Here is an 18,002-nt window from a genome sequence, read left to right as displayed (position 1 = left end):
ACTTGTTTTATTACGTCAAATAAATAACTTTAATGTCTTCAGACGTCTTAATAACACATTGACACATTAACTCGGACAACGTTGGCTTTGTTTTTAAGGCTCTATTGTTTTTAAATCGATCATAGTCTCTTACCTGTCGGTTTCCACTTGAACTGAAAGTGAAAACTAACTTAATGCTGAAAACAAGTGACGTCATCCTCCCTCTGATGCGCTCCTGAGTCAGTGACGGTAAAACTAAACCAACACTGAAATCAGCTGTTTTCAAGAGTTTTCATCATCTCTGCTAATCAACGTTGATCTTGAGCACAACTGATTGAAAAATAGAAATACATTTTTATTTCATTTATCTCTGTTATGGTACCCAGTAGCACCTGTTGGTGCTCCTCCCCCTCTGACTGAAAAGTAGATAAAGGAGTGGATGTGGCATGATCAGAAATGTTTGTCATAACTCTGTGATTATTATGCCTCTGCTGTTGAAGTCTGTGGTAAAAAAAAAAATCAGGTATTGTATCATGGTTGTGTGGTTTGTCAAACTGAACGCAGGAGCCTCTTTTCAAGGTCAGTATTTATATTGCAGATTTTAAGAAGGTGCTACGTTTCAGCTGCACGTCAGGTATAGTTGGTTTTTAATATATTTTATTTTATTGGCTATTAAATGAATTTCATGTTGAAGTGTTTAGTTATTAATTTAACTCTCGTTTTTTTTTTTTTTTTTTTTTATATAGTTTTAAATCTACTGTGTCCCATAAAACATTAGGTTGTTGGCAGCAGTAGCCCTGTCCTCCTTGGGTCTAGTTTGGTTACCTGCGCCATTACAAGGACCTCCGTTGTTACCTGGATCAGATTCCCACCACTGGCTTCTGTCCCGCTATCCATCTTCGACCTCGTCTTGTGGACTACCTGTTCGCCCAGCACCACTGCAGTTTTCAGTACCCTCTGGATTTCATCAATGCTGTGGAACAAACAGATCAATAATCCATTCACCGGACTCTCCCTCCCAGCCCAGCAGGAAACCCTGCTGGAAACCCAGCAGATTGCATCCAGTCAGAGATTTGCAGCATTCACTCCTCCTGGATGAGCATGTAAAATAGTCCAGTTAAAAACTTTGTACTCTTCCTGTCTTTAAAGCAAAGCTTGGGTCCATCCTGTTGGTAACTTCAGGCTCACTCAGCTCATTTTGTATTGCAGCATCATTTCTCATGATAATTGTTTCTATTTTTGCTCCAAGATGTATTTACATTGTTTATGTAGCTTTTTCATTTGTGTTAACCGCAGATTCACTCAAAAGCAGTGTTGTCACTTTGTTCTGCTGAATCTAGAACTGAAGATCTTTCTTCTTCGTGAAGCAACAAATGCCAAGTTATGGAAGCCCGTTTTTGCCATGTAAGACAAAATAAAAGCCTAACAGGAAGTCGTAATTTCGACTTTTAAAGTCATAATTACCAGAATAAAAATCATAATTTTGAGTTTTAAAGTTTCTTCCAAACACATTAATTTGATCATTTGGAGCAGTCCCCAAAGCATGGCTTTTGATTTGGTAGTAAAGTACTTTAGAGATGGCTTTACAACAAATGAAATACTTGATTTGCTTGAGACTTCACATGGATTTAAAGTGAGTAAACGGACCATTGAACAAATTCTATGCAAAAAGCTTCTCTGGCGACGTAAGAACAAAACAGATGTGGCAGAAGTGGCAACATAATTATTGAGCAACAACTGGGGCTGTCAGGTCAGTACCATGGTTACAGATGGATGCACCAAAAATATTGGGGAAATGGCATTGTAACAGACTGTTGCTCCGATTACTTGATGATGAAGGTATTAATCTGAGGGCAAGAAACGGGCTACAGATATCACAAGTCATGGGCCAAGCTACGTCTGGCACATTGATGGCTGCCACAAGATTAAGCCTTTTGGAATTGCAATCAGTGGATTCATCGACGGTTTCTCGAGGAAGATGCTATGGCTAGAAGCTCATAAAACAAACAATGACCCTAAAATAATGGGTGGCTATTTTATGGACGCTGTGATTGCTGCTGGGGGTTGCCCTGCCAGAGTCAGGCTTGATCTAGGAACAGAAAATGGACATATTGCAGAACTTCAGCGGTTTTTGCATTTTTCCGAGGACCAAGCTCACAGTAATACTGTGTCATTTGGTCCAACCACTGGAAACCAGCGCATTGAATGATGGTGGCTCGTCCTGAGAAGTGAATGTGCTTGGTTTTGGATGAACTTATTCCACCAACTAAGAGAAGATGGACACTTTTTAGACAACTTTTTGGACAAGTCCCTGGTCCAATTCTGCTTTAGGAAAATCATTCAGATATGTCATAGATACCCCTCAATGCTGTTATTAGTACAGGACAATACCAAAAACGTTTTAAACATTAACCTTATTTACTATGCAATACTGCCATCTATTGGTTACACCCTTAGGTGTCATTAATGTGCAGAATTATATTATCTCTATAACTTGTGTTTGCATTTGCATCCTAGGAGGAACTTGATGAGGTTTTACTGACTTGGAACAACCACAGAGTCCGTCAAGTCCACAATTCAAGATCACCTCATGGGCATCACCCCATTATGTATGCGGTCCACACCTGTATGGAGGCAGAGACTATTTGAACACTGTCCCAGTAGACAAAGTCTCACTCTGCGTTGAGGAGTGTACATTCAAAGACTTCCCATGTGATGAAGACGTTTTCAATATCTGTGTGGACCTAATGTCTGAGTATAATCTGTCCTTTTCAAATGACGTGAACCAAACAGTTGAGATTCATTTAAGAGAGCTGATCTGTAATGAACTACAGCCATGATACACTTTGTAAGGCCAGCAGCACATTGACACTGGGTCATACACTAAAATTGTCTATTTCATATGTCACATACATAACTTGTAATGTTTTACCTTTCATATTTTTTTAAAAGTGTCCAATTTGAGATGGGTTGGAAATGTATAGGAGAGGGATTGTTAGACTGGTGGAAGCAGAATGGATGACTGAAAGAAGACCAAAGGAGGATGAAGAGGAGATGAAGTTAGATGTTAGGGTACAGGATTAAAGATGCAGATAGCTTCAATGCAATTGTTATAATATGTTTATGAAAATGACTGCTTTGTTAATATCTACACTGATTTTAAAATTTTAAATTGAGAAGAAAAGAACATTTACAATGGTTATTTTTCATTTTCAGCCATATTTTCAGAAGTGGACTTACAACTTGAAATTGACAAATATATGTATCCTATTAAATGTATCTAACAAAAAGTGCCAATAAGACCAAAATAAAATCTCAAAAAACACTGCTTATTGAAACTTTTCAGCACATTTTATTGTAACGTGTAACAATGTACAGCACTTCACAAGTGTTTTGTGCCTCGACAGTGCCTGAACAATACATGTCCGATTATCAAAATATCTTAGGAACAACAGCTGTAGGGAAAACAATTTCTGAATCCATGTACTTGCCGTTACTTGAGTAAAAAGAACACACTTTTGTATATTTGGAAAAAACGTCTCGAAAAGAGTACAACTCTGCATTTTTTAGCTAAGTCCATTAGATGAAAGAACTACACCAGCAACTTCAGACATTAATTCAATTCAATTCAGTTTATTTATATAGCGCCAATTCACAACACATGTCGTCTCAAGGCTCTTCACAACAGTCAGGTTCATACATTCCAATTAATCGTAACCATTGAACAGTTCAGTTAGATTCAGTTTATTATTCAAATTGGATAAAAAGTTTTTCTATCTAAGGAAACCCAGCAGATTGCATCCAGTCAGTGACTTGCAGCATTCACTCCTCCTGGATGAGCATGTAGAGACAGTGGACAGTCACTAGCGTTGACTTTGCAGCAATCCCTCATACTGAGCATGCATGTAGCGACAGTGGAGAGGAAAAACTCAGTTTTAACAGGAAGAAACCTCCAGCAGAACCAGAACCAGGCTCAGTGTGAGCGGCCATCTGCCACGACCGACTGGGGGTTTGAGAGAACAGAGCAGAGACACAAAGAGAACAAAGAATCACTGATCCAGGAGTACTTTCTATGGGAAGGAAAAGTAAATGTTGATGGATGTAGCTCCTTTAGTCGTTTCATCTAGAAAGAAAGAACAGATAAACTCTGAGCCAGTTTTCAAGGTTAGAGTCTGAAAGAGAGAACATAGAGTTAGTCACAGTAGAAGCTCAGTCAGTAGCCATGTCTAGGAGAGAGAAAGGGTTAAACACTAAAAGACAGGGCCATGTGGAGCATCGGTAGAGGGTGAGAATTAAGTTGTTGCCAGCAGAAGCTCGGACGATGCCCCTCTCCAGAAAGGTGTCACAGGTAGACACAGAGCCAGGCCAGGTGTAGCTTCTAGGAAGAGAAAAGAGAGAGAACATAAAGTTAAAAACTGAAATAACAGCAAATAATGCAAAATTGGAGAGTAGTGTGAGAATGTAGCGAAGAGGGTGAAAGTGGCCATTATGTCCTCCAGCAGCCTAAGTCTATAGCAGCATAACTACAGAGATAGTTTCAGTTCAGATTATTTAGTTAAACGGCGCTTATTTACAACAATGTCGTCTCAAGGAACCCGACAAGTACCAAGTTTTTTAAAGCATGTTTTTTCTTTATTTTAAAACAGATCTGTGTTTTTGTTTTGTTCTTGGTTTTTTTTAGCATAATGTTTGTCTGAAGCTTCTTATGAACTGTGTTAGAAGCAAATATGATCTGAGGTAAATTAGGAGCTGTGAACTAGTGATTTTTAAATCTGATTATTGTCCAAGCAGAAATAATACACTAACAGGTCTGGGGATATTTAGCCAATCCTCCAAGAGAGCCAACATCATTGTTCAATGCAGTAGTACTCAACCTGTGGTTTCTGGACTCCTGAAGCCCGTAAGCCATAGATTTTGGGTCCATAAAATTATAATACTTAATTAAAGGTAGACCGATTACCTATTAAAACAGATCTAAGCCAATGATGGGTTCCAGTCATTTGTTGGCTTTGAAATGCAATAATGCTCAAGATTTCTACTCTGGGGAACACAGATTGGGGTTGAAGAGTTTTGTTTTGGAGCCAAGGTTAGGATTTTTATAACAGAATAAAGACAAGTAAAGTCCTTCATTTTAGGAAAAGAAAAGAAATAAAGGCTCTCTCAACAATAAAGAGGATGGTCGGCTCAAACTCCAGTCTCCTTGTTTGATTTCTTAGGGTTTAAAGATTAAAAGAATACATAGGAGTAGAAAGGTACACAAGGTAATTTCAGATTACTAAGAGATAAAATATTGGAACATTTATCAGCATTTGGATTATTAAAGAGGGGTTCTAGTAATAATTCTCTCCCCAACTCTCAAAATTTAAATAGACCAAATTAAGGAAAATTATGTGTGTCTTCCCTTTGAAACACTATGTGGAAAAAAGTCCTGTTTGGAGTCAAGTTTCTTATCTTAATTTCTGATTAAGTTAAACACTGCAGTTTTTGTTTTGTTTGGGTATAACATAAAAATGTCAACGCCGGCTAAAAATACTTCTTTACATTTAACCTGAGCAGAGAAATTCTTGAATGCAGCTGCGATCAAATTGAGTCAAACAAAAAGAGAATTATAACAATAACTCTCAGGATTGTAGTTATTATTATTACAGAGTTACAGTACAAAGAATTAGCAAAAGGTTTCAGCATCAGTGAATTTGGATTCATTTAAGAGAAAACTGTTGCTGTGCTTCTAAATAGTTTGAGATCTCTTTGGACTATGTGCACTCATTTTTTTAAAAAGTATCCTGAAGATTGTCATAACAAAATTGATCAATTATAGCATTAAAAGATATGGTTGAGAAAACATATTCTGAAAAGAGATTGTTAAAAATTTATTTGAATTCTTGAAGCTTCAAATTTGTCCATTTGTTTGTCTTTGATGTTTTGTTTGTTTTGATGGAATAAATGTTTGTTTATATGTTGCATGAAACAATAATCCATGTTTAGAATAATGTTTCTAAATCCTAGATTGATTAAAACTTTAAGTTTTCAGGAGAGTTAAGAAGCAGCTTGTTTCTGAGGTAGGTTCATGTTAACAGTTTTGCAGTTTAAGTTACACTAATGTGGGATGGGATGAAGAAACTGTGGTCCCGCCCATAGGCTGTCAATCAAAGGTTAGTTCTGCCTGACTCCGCCCACCTACCAGGTTGGTTCACACCTTTGCTCCCATGGTAACGCTCAGCACCTCCCTCCCTGAGTTTTAACACTGTTTAAGAGACAATAGAATCAAAATGCTTGTAGTGATTGTTGCCTTAATAACATGTTTTTTTGGATGTAGGATGACTTTTAGATTTATGTGTTTTATTATTAAAAAGTTAATGAAATAGTTTAAACTAGTTTGAAGAATTAGTTTTGCATACCGAATCATTGGTAATTTATTAGATTGAAAGTTTCCCTGGTACCATTAAGCTAACTGACAGTTCAAGATATGCAAAAGTAAGGAATATATTTTTGATAAAGAATCTGAGTCATGCCTTTATACTTGGTGGGAATTATTTATTAGATTGAATTTGTAGGATTTATGCATCTGAATTACATTAGATGTCCATTAATTTAATATTCATCTTCATACAAGACAAATCAGGATGATATGTGACTAATTTCTAAGTGAGACATTGATGAACTGAATAACTAAAGTTTGTGTTTTGTTGTTAATGGAACTGAATTACAGTTAAAAACATCTGGATTTTATTTATGTTGTTTTCATTAAATCCATAGTGACACATAGTTATGTCAGAATTCATTTCTTTGGTTCTATGTAATGTGATCTTGGTTACTAGAACATTCTTGTTTAAACCTTTTGCTGGATTGTCTCATGGGTTGGACCCTGCGCCAGAAGAGGGGAATGTCAGAATAAAGTTCCATGGGGATATTTCCAAGATCATTTTCTTCCACATCTTTGTGTGAAGATAGGATGTTGTTTTACTGTCAAAACATGTCCACTGTGTTTTCTCAAGTTTCACAGATGGTGAAGGCTGCATTACCAGGAACAGCCACTTCCACCCTCCAGTCCTTTATTCCTGGCGACTGGATTCTGGTCAGAGAATTTAGGAGAAAACACAGGAAGTCCAGGGCTGGAATGGCCCATATCAGATCCTACTAGACACCCAGGAAAGCTGCAGGAAAGCTCCAGCTCCTACAGCTTCATCTGGCTTCCAGGACACAAGTCATCTTCCAACTGGATCATCCACAGCCTGAAAGGTGTGAGGACAGCGGACCACCACAAGACAAAGAACTGTAAGCTGATCACTGGCGAGTGATTGAAGAGGTGGTTGAAGAACACTGTTCTTACAAGGGCACAATAATCCCTTGGGCAGTGCAACGTTATTTCAGAATCTACTTAAGGCCATCGCATTGCCTGAAAGTTAGAAATCATAAGGTCATTTGCCTCACTGCACACACACCACAGTGAGAGACACATAGGAAACATACAGAGAAGACCTCTACACATTTACACATAACCTTTCTCTGGATGATGGACTGGCGACGTCTGCAACAGAGAGACAGTCAAACATGCGCCATGATTCTTATTCTCCTTAATTTCTTAACATTTGGTGGCTATTAGGCTCCTTTGCCTGGACAGCGAGGGTCAGCCAAATTCTTTTCTCCCACTTTGACAGCGAAACTGACTCTGAGAAGGAAATATCGGATGCTTTTATCCAACTTTCATGTTTATTGCTTGATATTTATCATTATGGTACAAATTTGAAATGTGTTCATTTCCGCCGTTGTTATAATTTGTTTTCAGTACCAGAAGAAAGGAGTTCTAATGTAAATTCTTGTATTAAGTGCTCTAAGGTGTTCCAAAGTGTATGACCTTTAGGTTACCTCTCTTTCTTCAGAACATCTGGGTTAGTGGAGGAAGCTGTCAAAACCAGGAGCAGATGGGTCTGCTCATAGATAACGTTGTTACCCCTGACCCGAGGACGGTTCAGGGCCGTAAAGCACAAACTCTTTTAAGTTGAGATAACACCCACATACTCTTTAAATACTGTGTGTAAATGTTGACACCACACTGAACCCAAAGACAGAAGAAGAGGCGGAATGATTGAGTTTCTCTCACTGGGAGTGGTGGAGCTTTCCTTCCACCCCAGAAGACACCGTTTGGCGGACATTTTATATTTTATATTACATTTTGATGTTTCTGTATCTTTTTCAGGTTATGATTTAACTTTGTGTGGATGAGGACTCAGAGTGTGAATTCATGGACGCATGATGAGATGGATACATGTTTTTTAATGATTTTCTCTTTTACAGGTAGTACAGTAATATTTTTACTTATTTCTACTTATTTTTAGAAGGACATTTTAGATTGTGAACTCTTTTATGAGAGTTCAAAAGAGGGATTGTAGAATATAAAGTATTTATGTGTGTAACTGGCATGTGTACATAGAGCAGAGGGGGTCAAGCTTAGGGAGTGAAGCATAGAAAGTGCAAGGTCCTTGGGGAGGGAAGTAGAGAGTCCAAAGTCATAAATTAGTGAAGGATAAGGAATCACCGATGGGGGAGAAGAAGACAGGGGAGAACAGGGCACAGAGAGGGCAAGGTCATAAATTGGGGAAGGAGACAAGGCTGGAGCCAGACAGGATAAGTTTGCTATAAGAGAAGAACCAGATGTACTCTTCTTTGGATATGAGGTTATATTGTTGCTGGGGAGATATTTACAGACTGGATGATCGTATATGTGTGCTGCGTAGCAGCGAAGGGTATATAAAGGTCCAAAACGGACAACACACAGACGTTTCCAGGTACCAGTGTAAGTGTGATGTCCCCTCTCTGAATTCAGATTGGATTTTTATAAACTTGTGGAAACGTACAACTGATCTCTGACTGAGGATTGTCCTTTGGGTGCCAAATAAAAAGAGTCGGGGAGAGGTGAGGAGTCATGTAAGAATTAACTGACGACCAGTAAAGTTTTCCTACCTCAACAGTTCCTGATGAAATGTTTTTTAAGGCAATGTCCTGTGCCAGCTGTGACCGGATATGAGGTGAAAATCCAGCCAATCAGATCAATCAGAAGAGTTTCTGCCCCCAACTGACAAATACGCCACTAAACAGAACGAGAGAGCGTCATTTTTCTGGGAGGGCGAACATTGGAACAGATGGGTGCAGGGGGCGTGTTTTACTGCTCACCGTGCTGCGTTCAAAAGCTCTCGAATAAAGGTGGACGCCCGGGATCACAGCTATGTGCTCTCTCGATTAAAAGATGCGCTGTTGTGATTGCTTAATACATTCCTCTGATTTTTGGCAGGAATGTGATGCCATATCAAGGCTGTGTTGTTTGTGAAGGTAGGCATGGAAGACTGAGAGGCCTTGTTCTTTGCAAGGAGTTCTTCTGAACCGTCCCAATCATTCTTTCTCTTTAGAAGTTCCTGACCCAAATTGTTGCTTGTGAAGAAACTGTCAAAGGTTGTGTTGTGCCCCCAAAGACCATTTGCCTTGTTTCCTGAATCTATTCAGTGTAAACCGGCAAGTTTAATGGATAACTGGTGTTTGCATCACATGCTGCTCAGATATTTATGCTGTATTTTGCCAGTTTGGAAGGCATATGTTGCCTAAATAAGCAGCAACATCTGAAGGCCTCTAGCCTTGGACCCACTGTGATATTAGGGCCTGGGTTATAGAGCAGTGGAAGTGGCTGAGGGCTGTACAGTGGCAGAGTTGGTAGCACTGTTGCCTTGCAGCAAGAAGGTCCTGGGTTTGATTCCCAGCCAGGGGTCTTTCTGCATGGAGTTTGCATGTTCTCTCCATGCATGCGTGGATTCTCACCAGGTACTCCAGCTTCCTCCCACAGTCCAAAAACATGACTATTTGGTTAAATGGTCTCTCTAAATTGCCCTTAGCTCTGAATGGCTGTGTGCAAGGCTGTTTGTTGTGTGTGTTGCCTGCAATGGATTGGCGACCTGTCCAAGGTGTAAACTCGCTTCTTGCCCGTAGACTGCTGGAGATAGGCACAGGCTCCTTTGCAACCCGGTATGGAACCCACTCGACCCACATTGTTCTACTAGCTGCCAGTTTTCTCTGTTTCCCGTCGGACAGCCCTTGTCTCTCGAATAATCTGGAGAAAATAGTAGCTCAAAAGCTGACTAGATGTCTATCAAATCTTTATTATATTTTCTGCTCTCAAGTATCCCTGGTGTTTACTTGGAGATGACCACTTTATTTCACAACTTTTAGACAGGAATGTCTTTTATGGAGAAATGTGACTAGAATTTGTATAATTTGGTTCATAATCAGAATCATCAGACTCAGAGTTGACCTCAATACTGTCTTCAGATAGTATGTATGGCATACAGGTTCACACATCACTAAAAAACTTTGAAAAAGTTAAAGACTAAAGACTACAGAAAAAAATCACAATCAAAAACAGAAATCTGAACAGAAACATAAACTGTTTTTACAGTTAGTGCTAAGCTTTCAGAAGAAAATAGCATTAATGTCATAATTAATGATGTGTCCAGAGATTACTCATTGTGTACTTTTGCAAGTACACAAGATCCTTTGGTTCTGTCTGATGTTTTGCTTCAATAGCAAAAATGTATGCAGCACTAATCTTTAGCTTATTGTCAGCTTTGGTGTTAACTACATTGCTAAATCCTCATTTGTAAGTTGCTTAGAGTCTTTCAAATGCAGAAATAGAAACTAATGATGAAATCTTTCAAAGGGAAGACCTTAAAGAACAATCCAAAGAAACAAGAAACCTATTTGAGTTCAGCTCAGTTCATTTCCGTTCTTTATTGGACCACAAGAAGAAATTTGACAAAAACTGTCAAAAGATAATCCTTACATCTCAACACAACGTCCACCATTAATCACAATCAAACATATCAACAAGAATTAAAAATGACAATAAAACTGTTAAACATTCTAAAACGTGCCAAATTTGGTCAAAGTTCATTTAGAGCTTTAATTGTACTTAAGACAAAGAATATTTGAACAGATTGAACCTTGTAGTTGGCAACATGGACCTTCAACCTGAAGGAAGGAGAACAAATTCCTCTAGAAGGAGGTGGTTTCTGCTGGCTGGGATGGTTTTGGCCTTTTCCAGCTAGGGGGCGCTGTTGAATGCCAATGATTTTGCTGGCAGTTTCAACAAAATTGACCAGACAGTTCTTATTTTTCAAGGACAAGTTGCCCTACCAAGCAGTCAGTCAGTCATTTTCTACCACTTATTCCATAGTGGGTTGTGGGAGAGCTGGTGTCTATCTCCAGCAGTCTATGGGCGAGAGGCAGGGTCACCCTGGACACGTCGCCAGTCCATTGCAGGGCAACACACAAACAACCATGCACACACTCATTCATACAGCTAAGGGAAATTTAGAGACCAATTAACCTAACAGGCATGTCTTTGGACTGTGGGAGGAAGCCAGAGTACCTGGTGAGAACCCACGCATGCACGGGGAGAACATGCAAACTCCATGCAGAAAGACCCCCGGCTGGGAATCAAACCCAGGACCTTCTTGCTGCAAGGCAACAGTGCTACCAACTCTGCCACTGTGCAGCCCGCCATACCAAGCCAAAAAAGCAAATGTTAAGACAGACTCTCACAAAGATGGTCTAAAATGGAAAACATGTAAAATATAGGTAGTGAAAATATTTTACAATCAATTGTTGCTTCTGACAAATGCAATTATCTAAAATACTTTCCAGGTTTCTGGAGAATCAGAATGTTTGTAAAGTAGCAATCAGATTGTGTGATTAGTGACCTACCTGGTACCTGGTTCTGTGGTCAAAACATGAGCTGGTTAGTTTGACTCTGTTCTATAAATCTGTGGTTTTATTTGCATTTAAATCTATAATATGCATGAAATAAATTTGTCTAATGTTGAAACTTTCTTAGATGTACCCTGGGTCTGGTTTCTTCTCCTATTATTTATGACATGGAAAACAATCCCTGAATGACTGTCGGGTCTTTAAACCACAGCTGCCATTCAGTTTCATTTCCATAAATGTATTTTTACAGGAAATGAAATATCTTGTGGTTCAGATATCATGTGTTTATGAGTTCAACCACTGGCTCCAGTTCACTGTTCCTGTTCTCAGTCAGAGATTTCTAAATCAAAGATTGAAAGATTAAAAAAACTATAAAAATAAATGAGAAATAATTTTAGAATTATGTGCAAATTACTGCATGATCTTTTACATGAGATAAAAACAGTGATCTTAATCTAATAATAATTGTTTCTCCTGTTTATTTCCAAATAAAGATGTGGCATGAAGATAAACTCAAGGAGACATCATTTGGTGCTTGATGTGTACTCAATTATACAACCAGGTTGTTTTTTTTATAATTTTAGACCAAAGATATTTGTTTTTCAGTTGAATTCTAGAGGATGTGTCACAGAACAAGTAGAAGTTTTTAAATGATCACAAAAACCTGGCAGTTTATCAGGGGTGAGTACGCTTCTTATGTCTCTGATTTATTCATAATTGGAATAAGTCCAGTGGATGAGTGAGTGATGACTGAGGCAGATAATTGCAAAGATTGAACAAACATTTAATCTCATTAGGGATGAAGCAGTTTAGTCCGACCCAACCGACCCGGCAGCCTCCTCTGCCAGCTTTAGAAAAGAAAACATCTGTTTTCTTCTGTCTTCAAGACCAAAATAAAACTGTTCAAATAATCTAAAATGGGTTTAAATCATTTAAAATTAAAATTTACATCAGTTACTTGATGACCTTTGAGTCTTCCAAAGTAAAAAAGCCACGATCACGACTCCCACAGTTATTGAGAGTCCAGTCACACCAAGTGTGACCTTCACAGCTTCTTCTACCTGGAAATGAGGAGAAATGAGGAACAGATGAATCCAGGTTTGACGTCTACAGTAGAAACTTTTCACATCCTTCTGTCACCTTAAAGAGACGAACTTCACTCTATTCTACGGTCATTTTATGTGATAAACCAACACAGAGTAGTTCATAGTTCAGAAGTGGAAGGAACATGATTCATGGATGTAAATATTTTACTGTGTCATGAGAAAGTGTTCAGCCCCCTTTACTCTGATTACCCAAAATAAATCCCAGAGCAACTAACAGCTTTCAGAAGTTTCCTGATTAGCAAACAGAGTCCAGCTGTGTGTGATTTCATCTCATTATAAATGCATCTGTTCTGTTTCTGGCCACAGAGGTTTTGTTGGAGAACATTGGAGAACAACCATCATCATGAAGACCAAGGAACACAACAGACAGGTCAGGGAGAAGTTCTGGAGAAGTTTAAAACAGGATTATGTTCTAAACAAATATCCAAAGTTTCATCAGATTTTAGAGAATTTATCTTTAATAAAGAAGAATTCAGCCCAGATTCATCAAGTCTACAGTTGTTCTTTTCATGTGTCTCTCAATCTAAAGTGATCATGTTTTCAAAGTCAGAAAAAGATTTCATAAACCTTTAACTGCATTTAAATCACTTCTCAGTTCAGGTTTGATGGGTCTAGAGAAGATCAGATGTTCTCCAGATTCCTTAAAACTGTGAAACAGCCCTTTAGTGCAGCATCAGAAGCTTTATTAGGAGAGTTCAGGTGATTTATTTTTGTCAAAGGTTTCTGAGGAAATCTCAACAAACATGTTCTTAATAAATCTCTTCAGGTCGGTCCAGTCTGGGTTCGGACCACATCAGAACACTGATTACAGAGTTCTACATGGTCTCCTCAGGGTCTCTGAGGTTTTTCAGTTTCATCTTTCTCTCCTTGCTCCAAGAAGGTAGTTTTTCACTTGTTCAGACAAACCCTGATCTCTAACGTACCAAACTCTGTCTTCTGAAGGCATCTCGTTTTGGTTTCCACCATAGTTGGACCTACCTGCTCTGACTCAGCGTTGCCGTAGCGAAGCTCAGTTGCAAAATGTTCACAGTTGTAGTTGACGACGTTGTATGATCGAGTTGTGCCCACGAGTTTGTGGGCTTCGTTCACGATAACCTCCGGAGGGCGGGGTTGTTTCTCCTGGTCGTGGAGGTTGTTGATCGTCCACTCGTCAGTGCTCACCACCTCCAGTAGCTTCTGTTTCAGGACGTTGTTCTTCCCAATGGGAAGGTTTATGGTGCTGGAGGACGAAAGACTTCCTTCAAAGAGAAACCAAATGACAGGAGATCTTTTGTAAAATGTGTTTTAGTGACTGTGGCTTTGAAACTGGTTCCTGTTCAGAGACGTAACGTCGGTTTGTGGTGGACTCACCATCTGGTCCCAGAAGATGAACAACGTAGCCCTCTCCAACGTACACAGCCCAGTGCTCATAGACGTTACGGAAGATCTCAATCAAGTCTCCAGGCTTCGGTTCATCTCCGTTCTCAGATTTAAAGATAGAAAAGGTTGAAGTTAGAAGAATCATATCTGCTATTTTATTATTATTCCTTTCTTAGTCTTCAGGTTTGCTGGATGTTTTGCTCCTCAAACGTTTCATATTTGTGATCTTTTTATCCTTTAAACTAGAAGGCAAATAAAAACAGATGCATGATGTAAGTTCTAACATTAGTCTAAATTCAAAGAATAAATGGATCCATGTCATTCAAACTTTCTGCTCTTCCTTGCAGCTCTGAAAGGTGATTAAAGCCTGATTATTTTCCCCCAAACTATGGTCCAGTTTACCTCCTCACACTAAAATCACATGATGCTCTTAATTTCCTCCAAATGTCTTTCCTTCTGTTGAGAAGAAAACCTACTTTGATCTTTGAAGGGGGACAGCATGTAGCAAAGGGTCAAGGGTCAGGAATCGAACCGACTCATAGCCTCTGTATACGGTTCATACTCTACCTCTACACCACGCACCCGTTCTCAGATATTTTGCCATCAATTTAATGCTTTATTCAGTGCGGTACACTGATATCATCTTGCATGTAAATTAGCTTTCTGAATAAAGGTTCCCTGACCGGAGAATCAGAACCAACTGACAACATTAAAGAACCCGTTTGATGCTAAATTCATGCTTTTGGGTCTACTTGTCCTTTGTGATGCATTTGTCTATAGAGATTGTGTCTGAAGGGACAGAGTGATTAAAATAATGGTTCTTATGGTTCTTAGTTTGGACCAAATTCAGACTGACCTCATAAAATCTAGCTTTTGATGTTTTCAGGTAGAATTAGACACATTAGACCTTCTAAACAAACCTTAACTTTAAAATTGTCTTTGTTTAGGCCAGCTGTGTGTTTTAGACGTGTCTGGTTCAGCACACCTGATATAAATCTGATATTAATCCATATCTCTACCTGATATAAATCTGATATTAATCCATATCTCTACCTGATATAAATCTGATATAAATCCATATCTCTACCTGATATAAATCTGATATAAATCCATATCTCTACCTGATATAAATCTGATATTAATCCATATCTCTACCTGATATAAATCTGATATAAATCCATATCTCTACCTGATATAAATCTGATATTAATCCATATCTCTACCTGATATAAATCTGATATTAATCCATATCTCTACCTGATATAAATCTGATATAAATCCATATCTCTACCTGATATAAATCTGATATTAATCCATATCTCTACCTGATATAAATCTGATATTAATCCATATCTCTACCTGATATAAATCTGATATAAATCCATATCTCTACCTGATATAAATCTGATATAAATCCATATCTCTACCTGATATAAATCTGATATAAATCCATATCTCTACCTGATATAAATCTGATATTAATCCATATCTCTACCTGATATAAATCTGATATAAATCCATATCTCTACCTGATATAAATCTGATATTAATCCATATCTCTACCTGATATAAATCTGATATTAATCCATATCTCTACCTGATATAAATCTGATATAAATCCATATCTCTACCTGATATAAATCTGATATTAATCCATATCTCTACCTGATATAAATCTGATATAAATCCATATCTCTACCTGATATAAATCTGATATAAATCCATATCTCTACCTGATATAAATCTGATATAAATCCATATCTCTACCTTCCATCTGCAGAACTTACTGATACACTACATCATGTGCAGGAGCAGAGATGCATCTAAAACTTGCAGGATATTGGATCTCAAGGACTGAAGATGGACACCACAACATCAGGATGTGGACAGTTTGGAGGAGACAACTTTATTATTGACGTTTTTGGTTTTTGGCCACATTTGGACTGCCTTAAATGAAATAAATGTGATTTATGAGTTAAGAGGAAAAAAAGTACGCTTACAACCAACCAATGTCCACTCTGCATACACGTGAAGCTGAGACGGCACCATGGGAGTTGGACTCCATAACAGAGTATTGGTCAGTAAAGCCAATCTCCTCAAAGTATAGTTGTTTGGATTTCTATCTGTTTTTTCTCACATTAGTTTTTAGTGGCTTTTCCTTGTGTTTCATGTTACTGCAGATAAACCCCTGAGCACCTTGAGGACCCTGCTGAGTTTCCAGATAATTTGGTAATGAAAGCAGGACCTGCAGAGAACCAGGGCGAGTTCAAATAAGACCTACCAGTTTTATTTTCAAGTATCCAACCCATACCTTCAAAACCACCACAACTGCCATGAATTACAGACTGATTATGAGTCCATCAAAGCAGCAAGACCCAATGATACTGTTAAAACGAAGGTGTGCTTTTAATTACTGCCTGCAGAGGGAGGTGTTCTGTAGAATCAGCATTTGATTCGGTTCTGAACCAGTCTGGTGTTTTATTAGGTTATGATTGGAAAACATGCTTGGAAATCAGCCAAATTAAAATAATCAAATAAGAATAGAAAACCATTCATACTAGTTTAAGTTCTGGTAACTTCTGAGGGACAAGCTGGAGCTGTCAGGAGTGGACCATCATCTGTCCCAATAGATACTGGATCACTGGCTTCCAGCAGGATGTGAGAACAAAAATAACATCACTGTTGGACAATGTCTCCCACCCCATGCATGAAGGTTAGGGTTAGATGTTGCAGAACTGAAGAGCTGCTTCAGTGACAGACTGTTGCATCCTAGGTGTACAAAGGAGGATTATCACAGGTCCTTCCTCCCAGCAGCTGCTGGTCTTTATAACCATCACTGCTTCCAACAGACTAAGTAAGTGTTCACATCCCTGGTGGTATCTGAACAGGTTTTCCAATTTTTTGTAGTCTGTTGTTGTTTTTTTAAGAACAATTACAAATAAAATGCACTTTTTGTACATTTCAAAATCACTTTACTCAGTTGCACATTTCATTGATCCAAGTATTTTGGTACAATGTTTCTTAAATTGAAAATCTTTTTCTTTTACTGTACAGTTTACTCATACTTTTTTGTTTTCTGGTGAAAATCATCCACATTAATAATCCTGCACATCTGTCTCTGGTTGATAATGATAAACATCAGGTGACTTTGACCAAACACTATGAATTCATATTTAGAACTGAACTAAACGTAATTTGAGGTTTCTGTCCGACAGGAACAATAAACTCATCCTGGGATCAAACACATTTCATGTTGTTTAACATTTAAACACATTAACATGTTGGACAGAAGACCGTCTTTCTCACCTTAAACACAGAAGCATCCTGTAGACACACAGAAATAAATTATAAACAGACAAAATAAAAACTAAGAATAATTTTTCTCACCATGTCAGTGATCGTTTCCTTTCCAGGTGCTTCTGTAAAAGAATCAGAAGATTTTAACATAAAATATCCAAATCCAGAATTGCATTGTGTTAAACCTTCTGTATTGAAAGTAATTAACATAAAACTGTTCTAAATTTCTATAAACAGTCTTCTGGATGACCTCACTGCTCCTGTTTTAATGCAAGTCTTGAAACTGGTTGATATGTTTGGTTGGAATGAGTTCTTGGCAGCTGCTCAGTGAAGCTGCGTATAGCAGAAAAATCAAACATGTATAAAACTTGAAAAGACAACTAATTTAAAAACCTTTATAGACATATGAGACGGACCCCATTAGAAGGTAAATTACTGTCAGAAAGGGACAATTCTAGGTTTTTGAAGAATCTTTGGATTGTTGCTAAGAACCTAAACGAGTCAAACTAA

The 18,002-nt window shown here is 38.2% G+C and overlaps 1 protein-coding gene and 1 long non-coding RNA gene across 2 annotated transcripts; both read right to left on the bottom strand.

The window, feature by feature from the left end:
* Nucleotides 1–833: 833 nt before the first annotated feature.
* Nucleotides 834–11,873, bottom strand: LOC124878608. The gene is made up of 2 exons (XR_007040829.1): nucleotides 11,728–11,873; nucleotides 834–952 (listed from the first exon to the last, which is right to left on the bottom strand). It is a non-coding gene; the product is annotated as an uncharacterized LOC124878608 (long non-coding RNA).
* Nucleotides 11,874–12,609: 736 nt separating this feature from the next.
* LOC124878533 (phospholipase A and acyltransferase 4-like) lies at nucleotides 12,610–17,610 on the bottom strand. The gene is made up of 4 exons (XM_047382516.1): nucleotides 17,583–17,610; nucleotides 14,187–14,298; nucleotides 13,815–14,074; nucleotides 12,610–12,791 (listed from the first exon to the last, which is right to left on the bottom strand). The coding sequence occupies exons 1-4, from the start codon at nucleotides 17,583–17,585 to the stop codon at nucleotides 12,681–12,683; spliced, it is 486 nt and encodes a 161-aa protein (XP_047238472.1). The 5' UTR covers nucleotides 17,586–17,610; the 3' UTR covers nucleotides 12,610–12,680.
* Between the last annotated feature and the right edge of the window lie 392 nt (nucleotides 17,611–18,002).

Source organism: Girardinichthys multiradiatus, chromosome 12, assembly GCF_021462225.1.
Source record: "Girardinichthys multiradiatus isolate DD_20200921_A chromosome 12, DD_fGirMul_XY1, whole genome shotgun sequence".
Lineage (NCBI taxonomy): Eukaryota > Metazoa > Chordata > Actinopteri > Cyprinodontiformes > Goodeidae > Girardinichthys > Girardinichthys multiradiatus.
This window is presented reverse-complemented; position numbering and strand designations above follow the sequence as displayed.